The sequence below is a fragment of the Sinocyclocheilus rhinocerous genome, unplaced genomic scaffold (genome assembly GCF_001515625.1).
Source record: "Sinocyclocheilus rhinocerous isolate Xijiao unplaced genomic scaffold, SAMN03320098_v1.1 scaffold1149, whole genome shotgun sequence".
NCBI classification, from domain to species: Eukaryota; Metazoa; Chordata; class Actinopteri; order Cypriniformes; family Cyprinidae; genus Sinocyclocheilus; species Sinocyclocheilus rhinocerous.
In genome coordinates this window covers 1,176,854-1,197,087 of record NW_015664180.1, presented here as the reverse complement: position 1 = coordinate 1,197,087, position 20,234 = coordinate 1,176,854, and the positions used below count along the sequence as shown (strand labels likewise).

The following is a 20,234-nucleotide window of genomic DNA, read 5'->3' as shown; positions in this document are numbered from 1 at the left end:
AGTTTACATGTGGATTGAATTCATATTAATTCATGCCTACATAAACATATATTATTGACATAAGACTTCTGGATTAAAATATGCTAACTGGACATGCAAACATTAAACGTACCATGCTAAAGTATTTTTTTCAGTAGAATGCAAATGTAATCAAAATAGATTCCATTTCATCATATTTAGGCCCTGTTTACACTAGCGTGTTTTCATTTAAAAACGGCGTTTTCACTGCGTTTCAGAAACGATCTCCGTCCACACTACATAACTGAAAACGCATGTCACATGACCGTTCATGCAGGTACAACAATGAAAATGCCCTAGTGTAAAAGTAGCCTTATTCTTTAAAGTAGTGAAATCTGAAAAATTTTCGAAAAATAACAATGCAGTACTCAACCAACAAGCAGATTAATGTTACAAATATTTAATAGGAATTTGGACAAACGCAAACAACAATTCAAAAGTTCAATAAAGGCAGCTTTTTAAAATGCAAAAATTGAAAATATAAAGAAGCATAACAGGCTTGCAGATGCTGTAGTGGTATCTCAGGTTTAAATTTTAAACATAGGGGAACAAAAAAAGATATCCTAGCAATTTTTTTTACATTATTCACTATTTGCAGTCCAAATTACTATATAATTACTAAGGCACATAATATTAGCAAAAGTGATTTCTGACATTTTTAACGACAGAATGTAGGATTCTGTTGGGTTCATCAAATTATATAAGAAAAGCAAGCCATTATTTACACAACAGTAAGATTTACAATTCAAATAAGATTATACATGCCGTACATGACTTTATATAAAACCTGGTCCAGTATATAGACTTTAAAAAAAAATCAATCTGGCCCCTCAACATCCTCGGCAAATCATTCTGATTAAAATAAATTGATTAAATATGTATAAAAAGTTCTCTCTCATTCAAAGGAAACGAAGACACACTAAAGGTTTTTTTTCAAGGAGGACCATTGTGAGCATTGCAGTCTTGCTCCGCCCCCTCCTGTCAGTCCAGTGGTTTGTGGGAGATGTAGTGTTCGGCCTCATTTCTCTCACACAGGTCCAGAATAACCTAAATGGTTATTGTGCTCTACCTCGCTTAAATGTAAGCTTGGTTTCCGTTCCTCACTGTCCACTGTCTCTGGACTTGAGCATTGAGGATAAGGACGAACCTTGAAGAAATTTGATACGTATATCACCTGCAAGAGACAATGACTGTTAGCAGTTATGCGGTAATGAAATCACAATGCTATGCTTTAATGTTTTTTATACATTTTTCCCCATCGTTCTTTCCATTACAAATAAATTAATAATTACCAAATTTCTAACTTTAATTCTTTCTAGTACTGTGTAATACAGATTTGGAACAACAAAAGAGTGAGGAAATTAGTTTTTAGTTTTTTTTTTTTATGAGGTTTCTGGATATTTTTGGGGTAAACTGTCCCTTTAAAGGAAAAATGGGTTAACTTACAGTGAGAATTGCAATGAGCGCCCCCTGGAGGAGCCCCACCAGCACATCGCTCCAGTGGTGCTTATAATCAGACACACGAGTGTAACCTACATACACGGCAAAGGCCACCAGGAAGAACTGGATAGTGGGCCTCAGGAGACGAGCCCATTTTGCATTCAACCTGGCCTGAACATAGAACTGGTGAGAGAAAAGAAGAAGAGGTGACTTTCTTTAGAGGAATAATAATGACTTAATTTGTTGAGAGGATTAGAAAACTGAAAGAAATTTTTTTTAATTTTTTGTTAGCCTTTGGGAAATAACAAATGCTAACAGTTTAGCATTACCTCAGAGGGCTCTCTAAACAGCCTTTAAGATTTGTACGTTTGCTTTGTAATTCATCAGGAAATCATTTTGTATGATGCAGAACCTTGGCTGATTTCAGAGATTCGTTTTTATTGTTTTTTTTGTTGTTGTTCTGTTCTCTGATAGTTTCATTAAATTAGTTCCAGTTCATTTGCAAACTCTGCAAAAAAATAATGATTTTAAATAACTGCAAAAAATTTGAACTCGTACACCATATATTCCTCACTGTTTCCCATTTTTTGTGCATCAAAAACAGTTGCACCCTACTAAGCCTTAATGTGCAGTCATATTAGCAAAAATTTAACAGGCAAAAAGAATTATTGTCAAATGTAGCTATGTATGAACCACAGCTCACAACAAAGTCACTTTCAAACCAAGCAGCCTTCTGTCGGTCAATGCCGTGAATTTGCCTGACCAATTTGAACAATGCAAAATCTTTGTGAGGAAATCTTTCACATTGGAAATTCCCAATGGCGTGGATTCCTATCGAATAACTAGATTTTGCCCTGAAAATTTATTGAACACCAGTAAATGTCACTGCATTTAACGCCTTCATTGACATCAAATATAACTGCAGAATTAATGACTATTTTCAAACAGGTTTCCCCGAACGCTATCCCCATCTGCCATTGGTCACAAAAACACATAATCCCATCCCCAAACTTGTGTTAAATGTTTAAAGGGAACTGCCTTTTTTTTTTTTTACTATTTTGTACTGTTCTCTAAGGTCCACTTCTAATGTTATCAATATTTTTACATCAAAAAAACTCTTAATTTAGAAGTAATAGGCTATTTTCTGTCCTGTTTTGATACCCCTCATCGGAACGCTCTGTTTGACTAGACGTGACGGATTGCTGACTTGTAGTAAACGCCCAATGCTATGATTAGCTAACAGTTGTGTAAGTTTGACAGCCTACATACTTCATAGATGGACGTTTGCCTCTCTTAAGACTTGCGTTTGCCGCTCTTGTTATTTACACTACATGTGTGAATTGGTGGGCGGGGCTAAACAGGCAGCGATGTAGAAGCAGGCGTTGATCATCTTCTGCGGAGGTGGTGTTTATCCACACTATTGTGTCATAAAGTGGCACATGTCATTTTTGCAGATTGGCTTCAATATAAGCTGTTTTTAGACTAACAAGATAGTTTTGAGTTCTGAAACGTACAGGATGTTTTTATAGTACAACGACGTCAAGGTAATTTTGATTTCTCAGTTCATGACCTCTTTAATGTTTAACATGTTAGCATTTGGCTGCTGTAGCACTCACCGCTAAAAACAGCATGCAATACATCCCAAAGGAGGAGTGACCCGAGTAGAAGGACAACCTACGACACACAAATCACATACAGTTTCAAAAGAAATTCACTGAAATCAGGCCGTTAAAACATTTCCAATGAGAAACATACCGGGCTTCAGTTACATCAGTTTGGTTGCCAGTGCAGTTGATCGTGGCCATGTATCCTTTGCAGACTTTGGGAGCACATACTGTTAAGAAATGTGGCCGTGGTCGCCCAATGGTGTACTTGGCCAAGTCCGTCAGTGATTGGCTGACGGCTCCCCCAAACAGGAAGGCACCCAGCACCTTATATATGGCTGACACATATTGATTAAAGGTAGAGTTGGAGTGAATTTTTTTGCTGTACACCAGATATGCTTCACCCGAAGATATCTAGAGGAACAGAAGAGGTAAATGTTTTGAAATATTTATTTCTGTAGCTTGCGACAAAGATTAAAACAGTTAGGTTTGTCGTTAATATGTCAAACAAGTCCATGAGCACATAACGCTGTGTTGTTGTGCATAATAAAACCCTCTGCTGTGCAGATTCATGAACGGACACTTTGTTGAGAATCAGCGCGTGACTCATGGGATGATGAGATCAATGAATGAGGGACTCACGATGATGATAGTGCAGGTGATGGTGACTACAGCCAGTGTCACGTGGGTGATTGTGTCTGGTCTGAGAGGGTAACTAATGCTCTCGTCCTGGCAGTAGATGCCTCGCTCGTATGGCTGGGACGCAATATTCATTATCACAAAGGGCAGAGAAGCTACAGGAAAGAGGAAAGGAGACAAACAAACAATAAATACATCAATAAATAAAGCGATAATGCTTCCTAAATGAAAAGTTGTTGTCTAATGTGGAGAATATACAGGGTGAATATCCTGAAACCTGACAAGAACCTGTCTGGGTCATATTTAAAATAAAATAAATGCTTTCAACCATTTCTAATTACATTAATTCCAAAACAAATATTTAATGTTTAGATTATAATGTATATATTTACATAATATATGTATAAATCATGGTATGTTTGTTTTACTAAAAAATTGGGTAACTTTATAATTATAATTCAACCAAACATATTTCTGTTGATTATTGGGCGAAGTATCATATTTTTGTTATTGTTAAAGCAGTTAGATAATTACAAAAAAAAAATTCAAAATTTTTCTCATCATGACAAACATTTTAAATTCATTAAATCATGAATTTATATATGCTTTACACACACACAAACAATACAATATATACACAAATAAATAAATAAAACTGGAGCAGTTATTTTTGCATCATAGATGATTTCATGAAATGCAGCACTTTTTTTTTTTATAACTTTTAGAAAACCATCTGAATTCTGCCATGGAAGCAGTGACTATTTATAGTACCTCTTTTTTCCTAAGAGTCACACGGAAATTTATCCCACAGCTATGAGGAAGTCACCTGACCACACCATCTTAACCCAAAACACGTTGCGAGCCATACCATAAACACGACCGTACACACCCACAGCCCAGACATCCTTTCCACAACGCCTTGGTCGTGAACTGATGTGGCTGGAGATGCATATGTCTGAATGTAGCCACAGCGTGATCCTTTAATGAATGGAAAATGTCCTTGGGACATTCGGAAATGTTACAAAATCACCCAGCAACCGTGTGATCCTAAGCCACAGCGACTCAAAAGAACAGTAAGGACAATGCTACTTCCTGTAAATCCATTTTCTATTGATCAAGTGGATGTATAAAAGTGTTGTAGTAAGTTTGCATATCTTTACCGCAAGAAAATGAAAATATTCTGCTGCTTGAATGGGATCTATAGCATTTGTGTAGATATTTTAGGTATGCTATGAATGCCAAAGACCTACAGAGATATCAGAAAGATGCTACACCAGCAGGAAAACATGCAGTTAAAAAATGTTAAATATGATTCTGGACCTTCTGGTTCATTCAGTATGTCTAAATATGGATGTCCAGCACACAAATCCAGAACTGCTCAAGTTTTTTTATACCACTGTGGTATTTAAATGAGATGGTATTAAAAATCACAGAGGATCTGTGAAACAGACGGTCAGGTCTGTCACAAATTTAACTCTGGGCTCAATGTGAGGGAGTTGCTTTCACCCAGGCAGTTTTCATATTTGAAAAAAAAAAAAATGTTCAAATATTATTCTACAAGGGCCATTAAAAATATACAAGAAGTTCATAATCTGTACATAAGGGGCTCATTAATAATCACATAATATACTACTAAAAACATTTCTATAGAGCACCATTCATACAAGATTGCAGCTCAAACTTGCACCTTACACAACAGAAATGTTTTCGTTTTGAAGGAAACAAAACATTTCTGTTGTGTAAGGTGCAAGTTTGAACTTCTTGTTTTGATTTAAAGTGTTTACGAAGACGTTTTCTTTAGTTTTGCACCTTACAAAACAAATATGTTTTTCCAGACAAATGTTTACAAATGTTTTCTTTTGCTCTGCACCTTACCAAACAAAACTTTTGTCTTCTTTTGTTTTGTTAAACATAAATAAAAATAATAGTTTTAATAACATATTATTAAAAATAGTGTTTTTTTTTTTTTTTGGGAAAATTGCTATAGCTGTGGTCAGACTCATCTTTTGTTGTTAGTTTATAGGAAGAGAGAAAAAGAGAAAGAGAAAATTTACCAATCACTTTAATGTCACTTTAATGATTGCAAATGATTGCAAAGATACTATTTAAAATGAACTGAGCTGGATGATATCATCACTGAATTCAATGATGAACTGTCTTTAACTGAAAAATTAGTGTTTACTATTGTCATTTTGCATTATTGACACACTATTTTCCTAATTAATGCTGTTCAGTTGCTTTGACACAATCTGTATTGTTAAAAGCGCTATATAAATAAAGGTGACTTGAATTGACTTAATGTAATTTAAAAGTTTGGCACTAGAAATTTAGAAAATGAAATCATTGAAAAATAAGTTGAAATGCAATGGTGCAACATAACTTATCCAAAACAAGTCATTTTGAGTTCCAGTGTATTCTTGAGACAAGTAGCTTCATGTTGTCATGACAACAGATAAAGAGTAATAGAATCATAGAGGCACTTAAGAACAAATAAAAGTGTCTTTGTATTCCCAAAAACAAAGAACAATGGTGTTTGAAATGACACTGTATTTCCATCCACTGTGGTCTGAACAGTGACAATAAACACACAAAACATAATGCACTGACAAACCTTAAAGCCGAGGTTTGAAATCCTCAGCGGTGCACTATTAAAACAATACCGCTCATGTAACTTTGCCCCAAATACGGTAATTATTATTAAGTTCTATGTAACTGAACAGAGAATTTTGAATGTTTAGTAATGATTCACAATTTGGTCAAAAATCCAGGTCAGAGGATTTTACTGATACAGATAGCTAGGTTGGACCACACTGGCCAATACGATTAATCACCAGATGGTTTTTAAAATGGATACTGAATGAAAACTTCAATAGTGCTTTACTATTTAAAAAAAAAACGTACTGAACCATACTTTATAAATGAATAAAAAATAAGAATATGAATTATATTGATCATTAAAGTTCGTAAAATTCATAGTACCTAACTAATGTTAACTGAAGACACTTTAAAATTAAAAAATGTATTCGTAATTGACACTGTGGCGCAGCAGGATTTACTGTCGGCTGCATTTAAATCCACGTCTTCCTGCTCTGTGCAGCGCCCAGCCTCACGTGTCAAAACAAACAACAAGAGGTGTTAGTGATTTCTGCCTCTAGAGGCTGCTCTTGCACTGTATAATGACAACGGACCCTTCTCAGCAGCTCCAGCAACGAGCGCAACCCGGAAAACTATCGGCATGCATTTTTGCCAAAAGCCGATAGTTCCGCCAATCAACTATCGGAGCCGATTAATCGGCAAAACCGATCAATCGGTCAATCTCTACTAACTAACTACTAAATTAGACTCACGCCCCGTTTACACTAGTGCATTTTAGTTTTAAAACGCATAACTTTTGCTACGGTTATGCCTGTCGTTTACACTACTCCGGTATATACGACCCTCGAAAACGGAGACTTTTGAAAACGATGGTGTGGCTGCCCACATTCTTTCTGTGTATCCTTGACAACTGTGTAAACAATAACATCATGCTCATTGTTGTACCCATAGATATGTATAGGTAGATTGCCCATTCGACCGCTCCAAACACGCAGACGTGTCCGCCATCTAAATAATAGGGAATTTACCTATACATATCTATAGTTGCACCTGCATGAATGGTCATGTGACATGCGTTTTCGGTTGTGTAGTGTAGACAGAGATCGTTTCTGAAACGCAGTGAAAACACCAGTGTAGACGAGCATCTTTTTTATTTTAAAACACCATTTTAAAACGAAAATGCAATAGTGTAAACAGGGCCTCAAACAGATGCAGCCTTTTTTTTTTTTAAGTTTATTCATCATTGTTATTCTGCAAGGACTATTTTAAAGATACACAAACAACGAGCTCATAACATGAATGTAAATAATAAAGAGCTCACTGAGTTTAAGAAAATAGTCCAGCTTTTTATAGAGCACCTTTCATACAAGACTGTAGCTCAGTTTTCTTGCACCTTATAAAACAAAACAAAAACAACTTTTGAAAAACTCTCTAAAAATGTTTTTGTTTTGCACTGTACAAAACAAATGTTTTTTGAAAAACAGTTACAGATGTTTTATTTTCTTTTGTCTTGCACCTTACAAACCAATTTTTTTTTTAAACATTTACAAATGTTTTCTTTTGTTATCACTTTACAAAACAAATGTTTTTTAAAAAACATTTAGAGTTGTTTTATTTTCTTTTGTTTTGCACCTCACAAAAAAGTTTTTTTTCCCCAAAACATATTTATGTGTTACATTTTGTTATATTAAAAGAAAACAAACATTGGTACATCACCTTAAACTGTTCACTAGCCAACTAGTTAACTCAAAATGATGTGATCCACTTGCTAAAAATTGTTTACTGAATGAAAACTTGTATTTTTGTTTTCATTAAGGAGATTTATTCCTTACGAACAATGCAAGAAAAAGAAACTTTCCCTCAGGTCTCATAGACCATCCTGTTGAGGGAGACCCCAAAACAATGGCTCCAGTTTTATCACTCCATTGAGATTCAGACACTTTGAGGATCTGGAGCTGAGCTTGGATGGCATGTTCTGTATGTTTGCCAGCTGAATACACTCCAAAAAAATAAAGTAAAAGCCCAATAAAACAGTCTCATTTTTCCCTTTTCCTCTCCAAACTTTTCAACTGTTGAGACACGTTATTAGGAAACAAAGACGGGTAAAAATTGCAAGATGGAAAACTGAAAGATCTCACCCAGAGAAGTACTTTTTTTAAAATTTCAAACTGTCATTGACTAATGACAAACACAATCAAAACATCGAGAAACATTGAGAACCGAGTCTAAAATCTGTCAGCTTTACATTTAAAAAGGCTGAGCTGTATATTCTGGTTCTCATCAGTGAAATTCATCAGTATTACTTCTGAAATATTTTCCAGACTGTGTACCCAGGGAATTAAGTCAGTGTAAGGTACATTAAATGTGGTCAACGTGGAAGAGCTTCAAACTGTTTGAGTTCAAAGCCTCAGTTGGCAGGTGCGAGCTCGGCAGTCGTTTAATTACCCAACGAAACAGGACTGCAGGGAGAGATGTGGCGCGTAGAAGTGAGAGGGCGAGATGTGCTTAAAGAAAGTCGTGCTTGCTGCTTGACACCCAACACGTTGCAGTATTGGGGCAGTGCTTAAGGAAAAATGAACCTTGTCTCAACTGCCGCCAGCCGTCACCCTTCAACCATTCCCTGAAACAAATTAGTTCCATTTGAAGGTACAGGAAGTGAAATTTCCTGTAAAACATTAAAGGACCCCGTTTTGGTGTGAGGACTTTTTATGAGTTGTTTTTATGCTTTTTTCTTCTTCATGCTATGCGAGTTAACGCAATGCACTCTAGCTCTTAACTAAACATTTCACTAAAAATAAAACTTCTGTCATCATTTGCTTACAATCAGGTAGTTTTTCCTTGAAAAAAAGTAGTTTAAGAATGTTCACACTTCTCTCTTTCATGCAATGAAAGTGGATGGGGTCCAAATTAAAATAGTCCATACAACTTGCGCTCTATATTCCAAGTCTTGCTAAGTCATATGATTAGGGCTGGCATGTTTCCTCAATTAAAGTACTTGATAAAAAAAAAAAAAGATTCTTGATTGCATTTTTGCCCGTGTCGATTAACCCGCAAAATACCCGAAGTGACGCTTTATGTGGACATTTGAATTAAATGTTTAGTCAATATTAAACATGGATTAGATTGCATTGTAAAGTGTAAAAACAATCGCTAGGTCGCTGGTACCCTCTGCAAGCATTTGATATAATATATAATGTACATAACCTATGATTATATTGGTTTATTACATTATGTATTTGAACTGTTTTATTTAACTGACTTGCTTTTGATATTTTATTTGAACCAATTATTATTGCCTCATTGCTATTATACATGTCTTTTAAGTCATTTTAAAGTCTATTGTTCGCTTAGGTCAATTTAAATTACCACGAAAAATGATCAGATTACTCAGATGTCAGAATAATCATCCAATTACTCGATTACCAAAATAATTTTAGTGACAGCCCTACATAAGATGGGTTTGGAACAACATATGGGTGACCAAATGATGTCAGACATTTAATCTATGAGCTCCTAATATGGAAAAAAAAAATTTAAGGTCACTGCAGCATTTCAAGAAACTGCAACAAAGCAACATGGTGACGTAACCGAGAGGGCGAGGAGATAATTAGGGTTGGCGATTGCTGAAATGTTGAAGGGCTGAAGATTTACATCCTTTGTCGTCCTTTTGCCCGTCCCACAGACAAAAATGAGCTTGCCACTCCTATAGTCTCCACCTCATTCATGTTTCCCTCTTTGTTTAGAGCATCCTCCCACTCCTTCATGAACACTATAAATACGAAGGGCAGAACGGAGCGTTGCTTTATTTGGTTCAAACTGATGTGCAGTTGCGGTATGTGGGATAATTGGTAGCAATCTGAGTTTGAAACAGTTACACTTCCCCTCACACCACTGGAGGAACGCCAGAGCTATTACTGGACGAAACTAGCGGTTTCATTCAGTACACGAAAGGAAATGTTCACAGCAAAATAAAATTCTGTTATTGTTTACTCACCCTCATGTTATTCTGAAGATTTTCTTTCTTACGCTGAACGCAAGTAGATTAGAATGTCTGGATACAATGAAAGTGAATGGGCACCAGAGACTGTATAGCTCCAATAAAGACAAAGAATATGCATTACGAAAGCAGTTTTTGTGACTTATACACTATATATTCCAAATCTTCCAAGTCATATGTGTGAGAATCTGTGGCCACCATTCACTTTCATTGCATGAAGCAGTTTTGACATTCAGAGCTCAAAATTACACCTTTTTCATTCCATAGAAAACAGAAAGTCATACAGGGAGAGTTAACAATGGCACTTTTTTTTAGTTTCAAGTAAACTTTTCCTTTAACTTTAGCATTCAGTGGCTCAAACCGCTTTACAACAAGCTACTTGTTAAAATTAGCTGTTACTTTTGTATTTTTGTTTTCTTTGCACAAAAAAAGTATTCTCGTATCTTCATAGCATTACAGTTGAATATGTGGAATATTTTAATTATGTCCTTACTACCTTTCTGGGCCTTGAATGTGGTAGTCGCGTTGCTGTCTATGCAGGGAACGAAAGCTCTCTGATTTCATCAAAATATCTTAATTCGTGTTCCGAAGATGAACGAAGGTCTCACGGGTTTAAAATGGCATGAGTAATTAATGACAGAATTTTCATTTTTGGGTGAACTATCCCTTAAAGAACGCAGCTTTACTGTAGCTTATACTACGGGGCCGTTGAATGCTTGAATCTGATTGGCTGACGAACGTTCTAAGTAGGGCTGGGCAAAAAATCGAATGTGATTTTCATGCGCATCTCGTCAGTAAAGCCGCTTCTGGTGATTAGTAGTAAATCTCCAGCACGTGCTTTCAGATGGAGCGGCATTTACTACACAGAGCCGTAGATCACTGACAAGCTACACAAAATCGCGTTCAAAATCACAGGCGATTCATTGCTGATTTTAAACACGATTTTGTGTAGCTTGTCAGTGATCTACGGCTCTGTGTAGTAAATGCCGCTCCATCTGAAAGCACGTGCTGGAGAAGCAGCTTTAATCACGAGATGCGCATGAAAATCGCATTCGATTTTTTGCACAGCCCTAGTTCTAAGGTGTGCAATTATTTTCAGGGAAACGCACGGCGAACGTAGTTCCAGGCAGGTCTTGACCGCATTACAGTTCCATATCACTTCGCCAAATGATTTCAGTTATATAAAAGGTCTTACAACAGCAAAACAACCAAAACCCACAACGACAGTGACCAAACAAATAAATATAGTAAGCAATAGGATAAAAACGATAGATCATGTTTTGCCACAAAATTACGTTTTATTATGTATGTAAACACATAGCCTACTTCTCCCGCTCTCTCCCTACAGACGTGCACACGGAAACATAAAAAGCTAACGTTGTTAGTAAGGCTGTCAAAAAAAATTATAATTTCGAATATTCGTCGAAATTAAAATAAAAATCCACATTCGAATGCAACATTTTTGCATTCGAATGTGGATTTTATTTTAATTTCGACGAATATTCGAAATTATAAATTTTAGGTGTGCGTTAAGAAAGCAGCCTTATCAGTGGCGCACGAGATGCAATGACGATGTAAGTGTCATTGCATTTTAATGTTTTTGTTAGCCTATCCAGTTGAAGCCACTAGATGCGGCGCTGCTGCCTTGTTAATTACAAATATTGCGGGAAAAGAGAACAAATGCAGAAAAGATCTTGTTTACGTCAAAACTGAAACCAAGCCGTTCACACAGAACGCATATTTCCCGCATTTTTTAGAGGGACATCTATCACCATTGCACTCACGTCTCGCACAAAAGAGCCGCATGTTTAGAAAGCCATGTAAAATTAATGCTAGTTCAACTCTGAAAAAACATATTTCGAGACTTTATGGCGGGGGTTTTTCCCCCATCCCACTGCAACTCGTGTTTTTAAATGAAAAATGTACTCTGTGTGATTGGCTTTCGACCCTTTGTATTAAACTATGCATACATGATACTGTTTTGTTTATAGTTGTTTAAGCAACTTAATTATAATTGGTTTATAAACATTATTTTAAACATTATGCACTTTTTTCCCAGATAGTCATGTTATCTTATGCTTTGAATAAACGTGCATTAGTAATATTTTGATCGATGTGCCCTCTTGTGGCCTCAGGAGAGAAGCCAAAAGCTTTTCTTCACCCTAACTGAAAATATGCGTTTTAAATTAGAATAGAATTAGAATTTTGATAATATTTAAGTACAAAATTAGAATTGAGTTTTTCAGCCATTTTGACAGCCCTAGTTGTTAGTGCTACTCTGACTCTCTGATTTTATCAGTAAAATAGTTTAGCAACTTAAAAGCTACATGACATTTCTGACAAGAGAGGTAAGAACGGCACTCTACGTGAAGAAAATGAACTTAAAGTTTCACTATTAGTAGGGACGCTTCTGCCGAACACTTTTGAGAGACACACAGACTCAAAAAGAGTTGGGCTAATTCACACGCTTTCTCTCTCTCTCTCTCTCTCTCTCTCATAACTTAGTTATTAACTGTATTAACTGCATTTGTCTGCTATCAACGTCTCAATCCTCCGTTACTAGGTCTAAAATGACGTTTTGGAATTAGCAACGGAGGCGTGGGGTGAGATGCGGAAGAAATTAATCCTACTCACAACAGTGTTTTAAGTACAAAAACTGGACGAATACCTTGAAATATATCATCTGGTCTATGTCTTGTGGTGTGGTAACCGTAGTATAAGCGAAATAATTGACTCCGGGCCATTGAATTATTAGAAATTCGCTTCGCGTTGTGGCCGCATCACCACCTCGGGTGTGCATTATTTTTCTAATAATTCAACGGCCCGTCGTCAATTATTCCTTACTTAACTACTTGGAACGTCTCAAAGTACACAAAATAAATTTGGTGTACGATTTACTTTGAAAAATTTTCAGTCAGAAATTGACTCAGTAAATAGATTATTACAAAGAAAAATGCTTTGAAAACTCATTTTTACAGTGTAGCTTTCCCAACATTGGTATGATGATGCTGGTCCAAGAAACTGAAATTATGAGAGCATTTAGCTCATACATTTACAGTAAATCTGAATTGTGCTGCTTGCAGTTTCAAGGACGCATGAGTTGGTGCATTTCCAATGAAAAAAAAAAAAAACCCTGGCGAAAACCCACTCAGTCATTTAAAAAAAAAAAAGTAAAGAAGTAAAGAAAAAGTAAAGAAATCTTGTCTTTGGTTTTGGCTATAGGGAGTAGCCTATTTTCTTAGGGTCGGCTTTGACCTTCACCCTAAAATTGGTTCACCACCTTTCATTATCAAACACACCCTATGTTTTTACTGACTTATCTTGTATCCTAACTTGTTTCAAGGTGCATTAACAAATACACTCAGTTTTCAACACCAGACTTGATCCATTCTGGCTTCATTTCAACATTCGAAGCCCAGTTCATACGAGCCGAACCCACAATGTTCTGTTCCTACTCTGAAAATGAAAATGAGATGTTCTTGACTTTCTTTGTGGGTTTTTTGGAGTACCATCATAAGTGTTACGAAAATACAACCCTGTCGCCCCTTAAGTGAGAGTTTTGAAGGCGGTCTGTCTGCCGGCAGCACTCCCTGAGCTGTAGTTTGGCAAGGCCGCCTGACTCATTTGGAAGCTATGTGCTGAGCATACAGCCTCGCAGGAGAGTCTGGAATCCTACTTCAAGAAGAAACGCCCACCCTCCTCCTCTTCTCTTTCGCCATACAACAGAGTCCGTCCGTCCCAGCCCTCTACCTCCCCACGCTAATGCTAGTGTTTGATTTACGCTCTTGAAAGCTACGGAAATATATAACATTGCGTGGGAAATAGGCTAACTTGTACGCTAGTAGTGTTTAGCCAAATAGTTTTGCTTTAAAGAAGGTTTCTGTGATTAATGGAACAGCATCATTATGTTAATAGTCTCATGATGTGACCAATTTCTGAACAATTTTGTTGATGTTGCAACTGCCATCTCACGCAGACCTTTCTGAACAAGTTTAACCAAGACCTGAAATATAATGCTGCATGACAGTTCCAACAGCCTAAACTTTTCCTTGTCGTTTTCCCATATTATTTCTCCAGTAGTTCTAGGGAATTAGTCTGGCAATATGCCTTTGCTGGTTATTGCACAATGCTATGACGCTAATTTTCCCAATTCTACCTGAAAAGCAGAGTCACTCTCTCTCTTTTTTTTGAAACAAATGTAAATTCTAAAATGTTTCTAAAAACTACTGTTCAATTTTTTAAAGAAATTTATATTTTTATTCAGCAAGGATGCATTAAATTGATCAAAAGTGAAGCAGCACAACTGTTTCATTGATAATTTTCTGAACAATTTTGTTGATGTTGCAACTGCCATCTCACGCAGACCTTTCTGAACAAGTTTAACCAAGACCTGAAATATAATGCTGCATGACAGTTCCAACAGCCTAAACTTTTCCTTGTCGTTTTCCCATATTATTTCTCCAGTAGTTCTAGGGAATTAGTCTGGCAATATGCCTTTGCTGGTTATTGCACAATGCTATGACGCTAATTTTCCCAATTCTACCTGAAAAGCAGAGTCACTCTCTCTCTTTTTTTTGAAACAAATGTAAATTCTAAAATGTTTCTAAAAACTACTGTTCAATTTTTTAAAGAAATTTATATTTTTATTCAGCAAGGATGCATTAAATTGATCAAAAGTGAAGCAGCACAACTGTTTTCAACATTGATAATAAATGTTTCTTGAACACAAAATCAGCATATTAGAATGATTTCTGAAAGATCATGTGACACTCAAGACAGGCGTAATGAAGCTGAAAATTCAGCTTTACATCACTAGAATAAATTACATTCTAAAATATATAAAAACAGAAAACAGTGTTAAATTGTAATAATATTTCACAATATTACTGTTTTTAACTGAGCGCACACACACATACTATATATACCTGTGTGTACATTAATGAGGAAAAAAAATTAACTTAAATGATTTTAGCAAATGGCTGCAATATAACAAAGAGTGAAAAATTTAAGGGGGTCTGAATACTTTCCGTACCCACTGTATATATAGCATTTAACCCATGAAAATTCATTAATTAATTCTACTTCTTATTTGTGTAAACTACATGTCTGTTCCAACTTGTACTTTGCTGAAGAAATGATTTATTGTGGCATTCATGTTTCATGACTTCTTTGTATGAATCACTCTTTGTAACATTCCTCATCTGTAAGTCATTCGGATAAAAGCATTTGCATACAGGCCCTGTTATACTTTATTACAAAATACCAATAAAATGAAATGTATAAACGGGGTCTGCTAAAACAAGAAATGTTCCTTCGCTGTACATTATACTATTAGTTATTAAATATAGTGCTTTATTAAAAATACTGAGCTCCTGGTAAAAAGGCCTGGAAAGTCCTTCAGTACTGGGCCAAAAGCTTGGCTTGATATTAAACAGATAAGCTTAGATAACTCCCATCAATTTCACTTTCACTGAAGTAAAACACTGATCTTGCAGCTTTGACTCGAATAGACGCTGAATATTATCTGCCAAGTATTATTTCTGTAAATACTCAATGATTGATCATGTAAAAATCATAAAGCATACCAGCATAGAGGGAGCAGTAAAATACACGCCTGTGAGCTAAAGCAAAAGCCAGACTGTGTTTGTGTGGAGGGAAAGTTTACTTAGACAGAAGGAAAAGAGAAGCAGAGGGTGGTGGGCTGGATTGAATGTCAAATTCTGGGCTGGGAAAGGATATTACTGCCCAGAAACACTTACAGAAATTCTCCAGTAGCTGAACTCTGGGACTTTCTGTTGTTTCTAAAGCAATCGGAGAGGCTGATATTTATTTGAAAATGACTGAATAATTCCACCTGTGCTTGCTTTCGTTAGCTCAAGGCCAAGTGTCTCAAATTGACAGGACTTTGAGCTCTCTTTTATGTCCTTGTAGATCAATCAGAAACCAAATTACGCATACACACTCATATATAGTTATGGGCGACACTGAATGAGAAGTTATTGACCTTTCTCAGATGTGCCTTTATTTCCACACATGAATCTTTATCAGAAAACTGACCAAATTGAAAAATTATCTGCAACAAATTCTTTTATGCGGTTTGTATTAACAACAGAATTTTAATTTTCTGTAAATTATTCTGTTAAGTTGGAAAAATATTGATGGTCTTTTCAAAAGCATCTGAGAACCAACAATGTCATGTGGTGCAACCCTCAAGACCCTTATCACTGTGTGTGAAGGTCAACAAGTCTCTTAAAAAATCTATTTATGACCTTTTTATTTATAAAATGTCATGTGGTACAACCTCCCCAATAATGTTAAGATATTATGAATTAATTCATGTTATTTGTAAAAAGAAAAAAGGAAAATTACCATGAAACGTTTAAAATGTTTTGGGAAAGGTGTTTTTTACTTGATGGTTACAACACATTAATGTTATTTTAGTATTATTTATATACTATTATTATATTTATTCATCATTTCAAGTAGCATTTATTTATTTATTTATTGTTGTATTTATTTTATTTATATTTTCAGTTTTCATTTCAATAGTTTTAATATTTTTTTAATGTCCTTTTTTCATTAAAAATATTTCTATTTGGCTTAATTTATACTTGATTCAGTTTTAGTTTTAGTCATTTTAGTACTTAAACTTACTTTATTAAGTTGCTAGGTAAACATTTAAAATTTGTGTATTTTAAGCTTTAGTTTTCCATCTAATATTTTTTTCAGCTTAATTTCAATGAACAAAAACAATTTTTTATCATTTTAGTCTTAGTTAACTACAACAACTGTGCACCACATGACATTACATTGAAACGTTTGTTAAAAATAGCATTTCAAAAGCATATGAAACTAGCCATGAATTCAAAGAGCATATGACTAAGACAATATTGTCCATCCCTGTCCACATCATGGACAGACAACCTCAAATCAGTCACTTCATCTAGATAGAGACATGTGCACCATGGTAAAGGTGTAGTCTGAGACTAAAGGTGAAGGATGGAGCCTAGGGCAAGTTCTAGCCCTCGTGAAATCCAATGCTGGAGGTTGGAGAACACAGACACAATAAAGGACTTCAAAGGGCAGGTGCAGAAACTTCATCTCCCAACGTCATAGCAGGGTTACCTCATGCGGTTAAGAAAAACACAGTGTTTCCAAAGGAAGTAATGGTCAAGCTGGTTCGCACTCACTTCAGCACTGAGGCAAGTCGAATCTTCCGTAATGGGTACTACTATGTGACTATGTTAGGATGTTTATGGTCATTGGGTTTGTCTGCAAGCAAAGCCCTGAATAAAGCCAAAAATGCAAGAAAAGGAACATTTCTGTGGCACTACAGGCTGCCAAACACTGTGGGAAATACGGACAGGCTTGGATCGCATTTCCATAAACAAATACTCAGCTTCCTGAACTTGCAAAATCCAGGAAAAGAAGCCAGGACGAATGCAACTCCATTTGTAAACACAGAACACACCTCCAAATACATATTTAAACATGAAAATCTTCTAAAGACAGGCCCCTTATCATGACACTTTGAACATGGCCTAAAGCATTTGCTTTTTACAATAAGTAAGATATTGACAAAAGACAAAAACATAACCAGACTGGTCTTCAAATTATACATGGCGACAGCATGTCAAAATTGTTTATTGCAACTTGGTACAAAGCCAAGGCAGTTTTGCAAGGTTGTGTGCTTATGCAAGGTTATGGGAAAAGCTAAACTTGATTTAAATGTAATTGACCATATAATTGTCTCTTTTATATTTACAGTTGCCAATTTAGCCTACCTTACAATACAAACACGATTACATTTTTGTTCTTTTTTGATCGTCCATGTCTATGTTATCTGTCAACAACCCAGTTACATAATAGCCTATATTGTTTAAAAAGACAAATCCCATGTTAGAAATGAATAAAATAGCATTCAACCAACAGCTTGCAAGTTCAGAAATGAACTTCAAATCAGGACATTGAACGTTGAAACATTGAACTCGCTTACCTACAACAACACACAGCACGTCCACCAGGACGAAGAGTTTATTTTTCCTCAAGTCCGTCATAATTTCTTTAGCTCGGATGCACTTTAAAACTAGCACTTTAAATCTCACTTCATTTATGTGATAATATCAAAGATAATCCACTTGGAAGAAGCAAAACAAAGCGAACGCGACCAGTAATGCGAGTTCTTCCGGCTCTGCTCTTCTACCTGCGCTCTTCGTACTTCACTTCAGCTCTTAGGTGACGGTGAAAGACGCGAGAGCTTTACGACTTTATATATCAAGAACTTCAAAGGGTGACGCGTTGGTGCACATATTGCTTTTGTAAAAACGGACTGGCGTTCACCCCTTCCGGCTGTTTTTTTTTTTTCTGAAGACGCATCCACTCCTTTTCCAAAAGCACGCCACTGTGTTCCCACTCGCGCTCTCGCCGTGTCCACACCGTGTCCACACCTTGACAGTGTGAGGGACGCGCCTGCGCAAACGCGCTGCGTGGACAAATCACTGCTGCACTTACAGAAACGGAATATGACACACACAAACTTTTATGGCATATCATTACGTAAATATGAACTTTGCCAATTATTTGTACTACATTTAGGCTATGTCATATTAAATCGTTACATTTGTTGTTGACAATGTTTGATTTTCAAGTAGGCTATATGTGTGAATACCGAGGTATTTAGACTATAGATAGACAGACAGACAGACAGATGATAGATAGATAGATAGATAGATAGATAGATAGATGATAGACAGACAGACAGACAGACAGACATAGATAGATAGATAGATAGATAGATAGATAGATAAAGTAGGATTTGGTATGAGCATGGTTTGGTTTGAGATTGGTTGTTTTTAAATTCATTGGGAATATTTTTAGTTCACTGCTTGAACACACCTCTGAACATTTGATATAGGCTATGAGACAAAATGTGTTTTTACAAAGTTAGGGGAACACCTAGCCAACTTATTTTAAAACGTGTGAACATCGCCACAACCCATATATGTGACAATGGACCACAAAACCAGTCATAAGGGTCAATTTTTTTGAAATTGAGATTTATACATCACCTGAAAGCTGAATAAATAAGCTTTCCATTGATGTATGGTTTGTTAGGATATTTGGACAACTATATGAAAATCTGGAATCTGAGGGTGCAAAAAAAAAAAGAGAGAGAAAATTGCCTTAAAAGTTGTCCTTTCTTCTTAGCAATGCATATTACTAATCAGAAAAATAAGTTTTGATATATTTAAGGTAGGAAATTTACAAAATATCTTAATGGAACATGATCTTTACGTAATATCCTAATGATTTTTGGCATTTAAAAAATCGATAATTTTGATAAATACAATGCATTGTTGGCTACTTATGAATGGTTTTGTGGTCCAGGATCACATATTGCCCACACAGCTAACCAGGGGCATTTTTAGGATTGTAATATTAAGGGGGCTCAGCTCCCAATTGGTGGGGTGGGGGGATATTATTATATTGTATTATATTATATTATATATTATTATTATTTATATTATTTATTTATTAAGATATGTCATTTGAAATTTGTATTCAGTTAAGACAGCTCAAACATGCATTTTAGTCTGGGACTAGGCGTAAACCTTGGTTTAAGGTCTGTGAAACTGGGCATTAATATATTGTTTGTATACTAAAATAAGCAGAAACATTGGCCTGCTTAACAGTAGGTGCATGCTCATCAAGTCAGCCCCTGAATAATTTAATTTGAAATCATCGCCACAACCCATATATGTGACAATGGACCACAAAACCAGTCATAAGGGTCAATTTTTTTGAAATTGAGATTTATACATCACCTGAAAGCTGAATAAATAAGCTTTCCATTGATGTATGGTTTGTTAGGATATTTGGACAACTATATGAAAATCTGGAATCTGAGGGTGCAAAAAAAAAAAGAGAGAGAAAATTGCCTT

The 20,234-nt window shown here is 35.8% G+C and overlaps 1 protein-coding gene across 1 annotated transcript; it reads right to left on the bottom strand.

Annotated features, from left to right (window-relative positions):
• Positions 1–422: 422 nt before the first annotated feature.
• On the bottom strand, positions 423–18,788 carry LOC107729714 (phospholipid phosphatase 2-like). Its single transcript, XM_016540389.1, has 6 exons — positions 18,290–18,788; positions 3,705–3,856; positions 3,214–3,476; positions 3,075–3,132; positions 1,465–1,641; positions 423–1,192 (listed from the first exon to the last, which is right to left on the bottom strand). Exons 1-6 carry the CDS (start codon positions 18,348–18,350, stop codon positions 1,046–1,048), a joined length of 858 nt encoding a protein of 285 aa, XP_016395875.1. The 5' UTR covers positions 18,351–18,788; the 3' UTR covers positions 423–1,045.
• Positions 18,789–20,234: the final 1,446 nt, after the last annotated feature.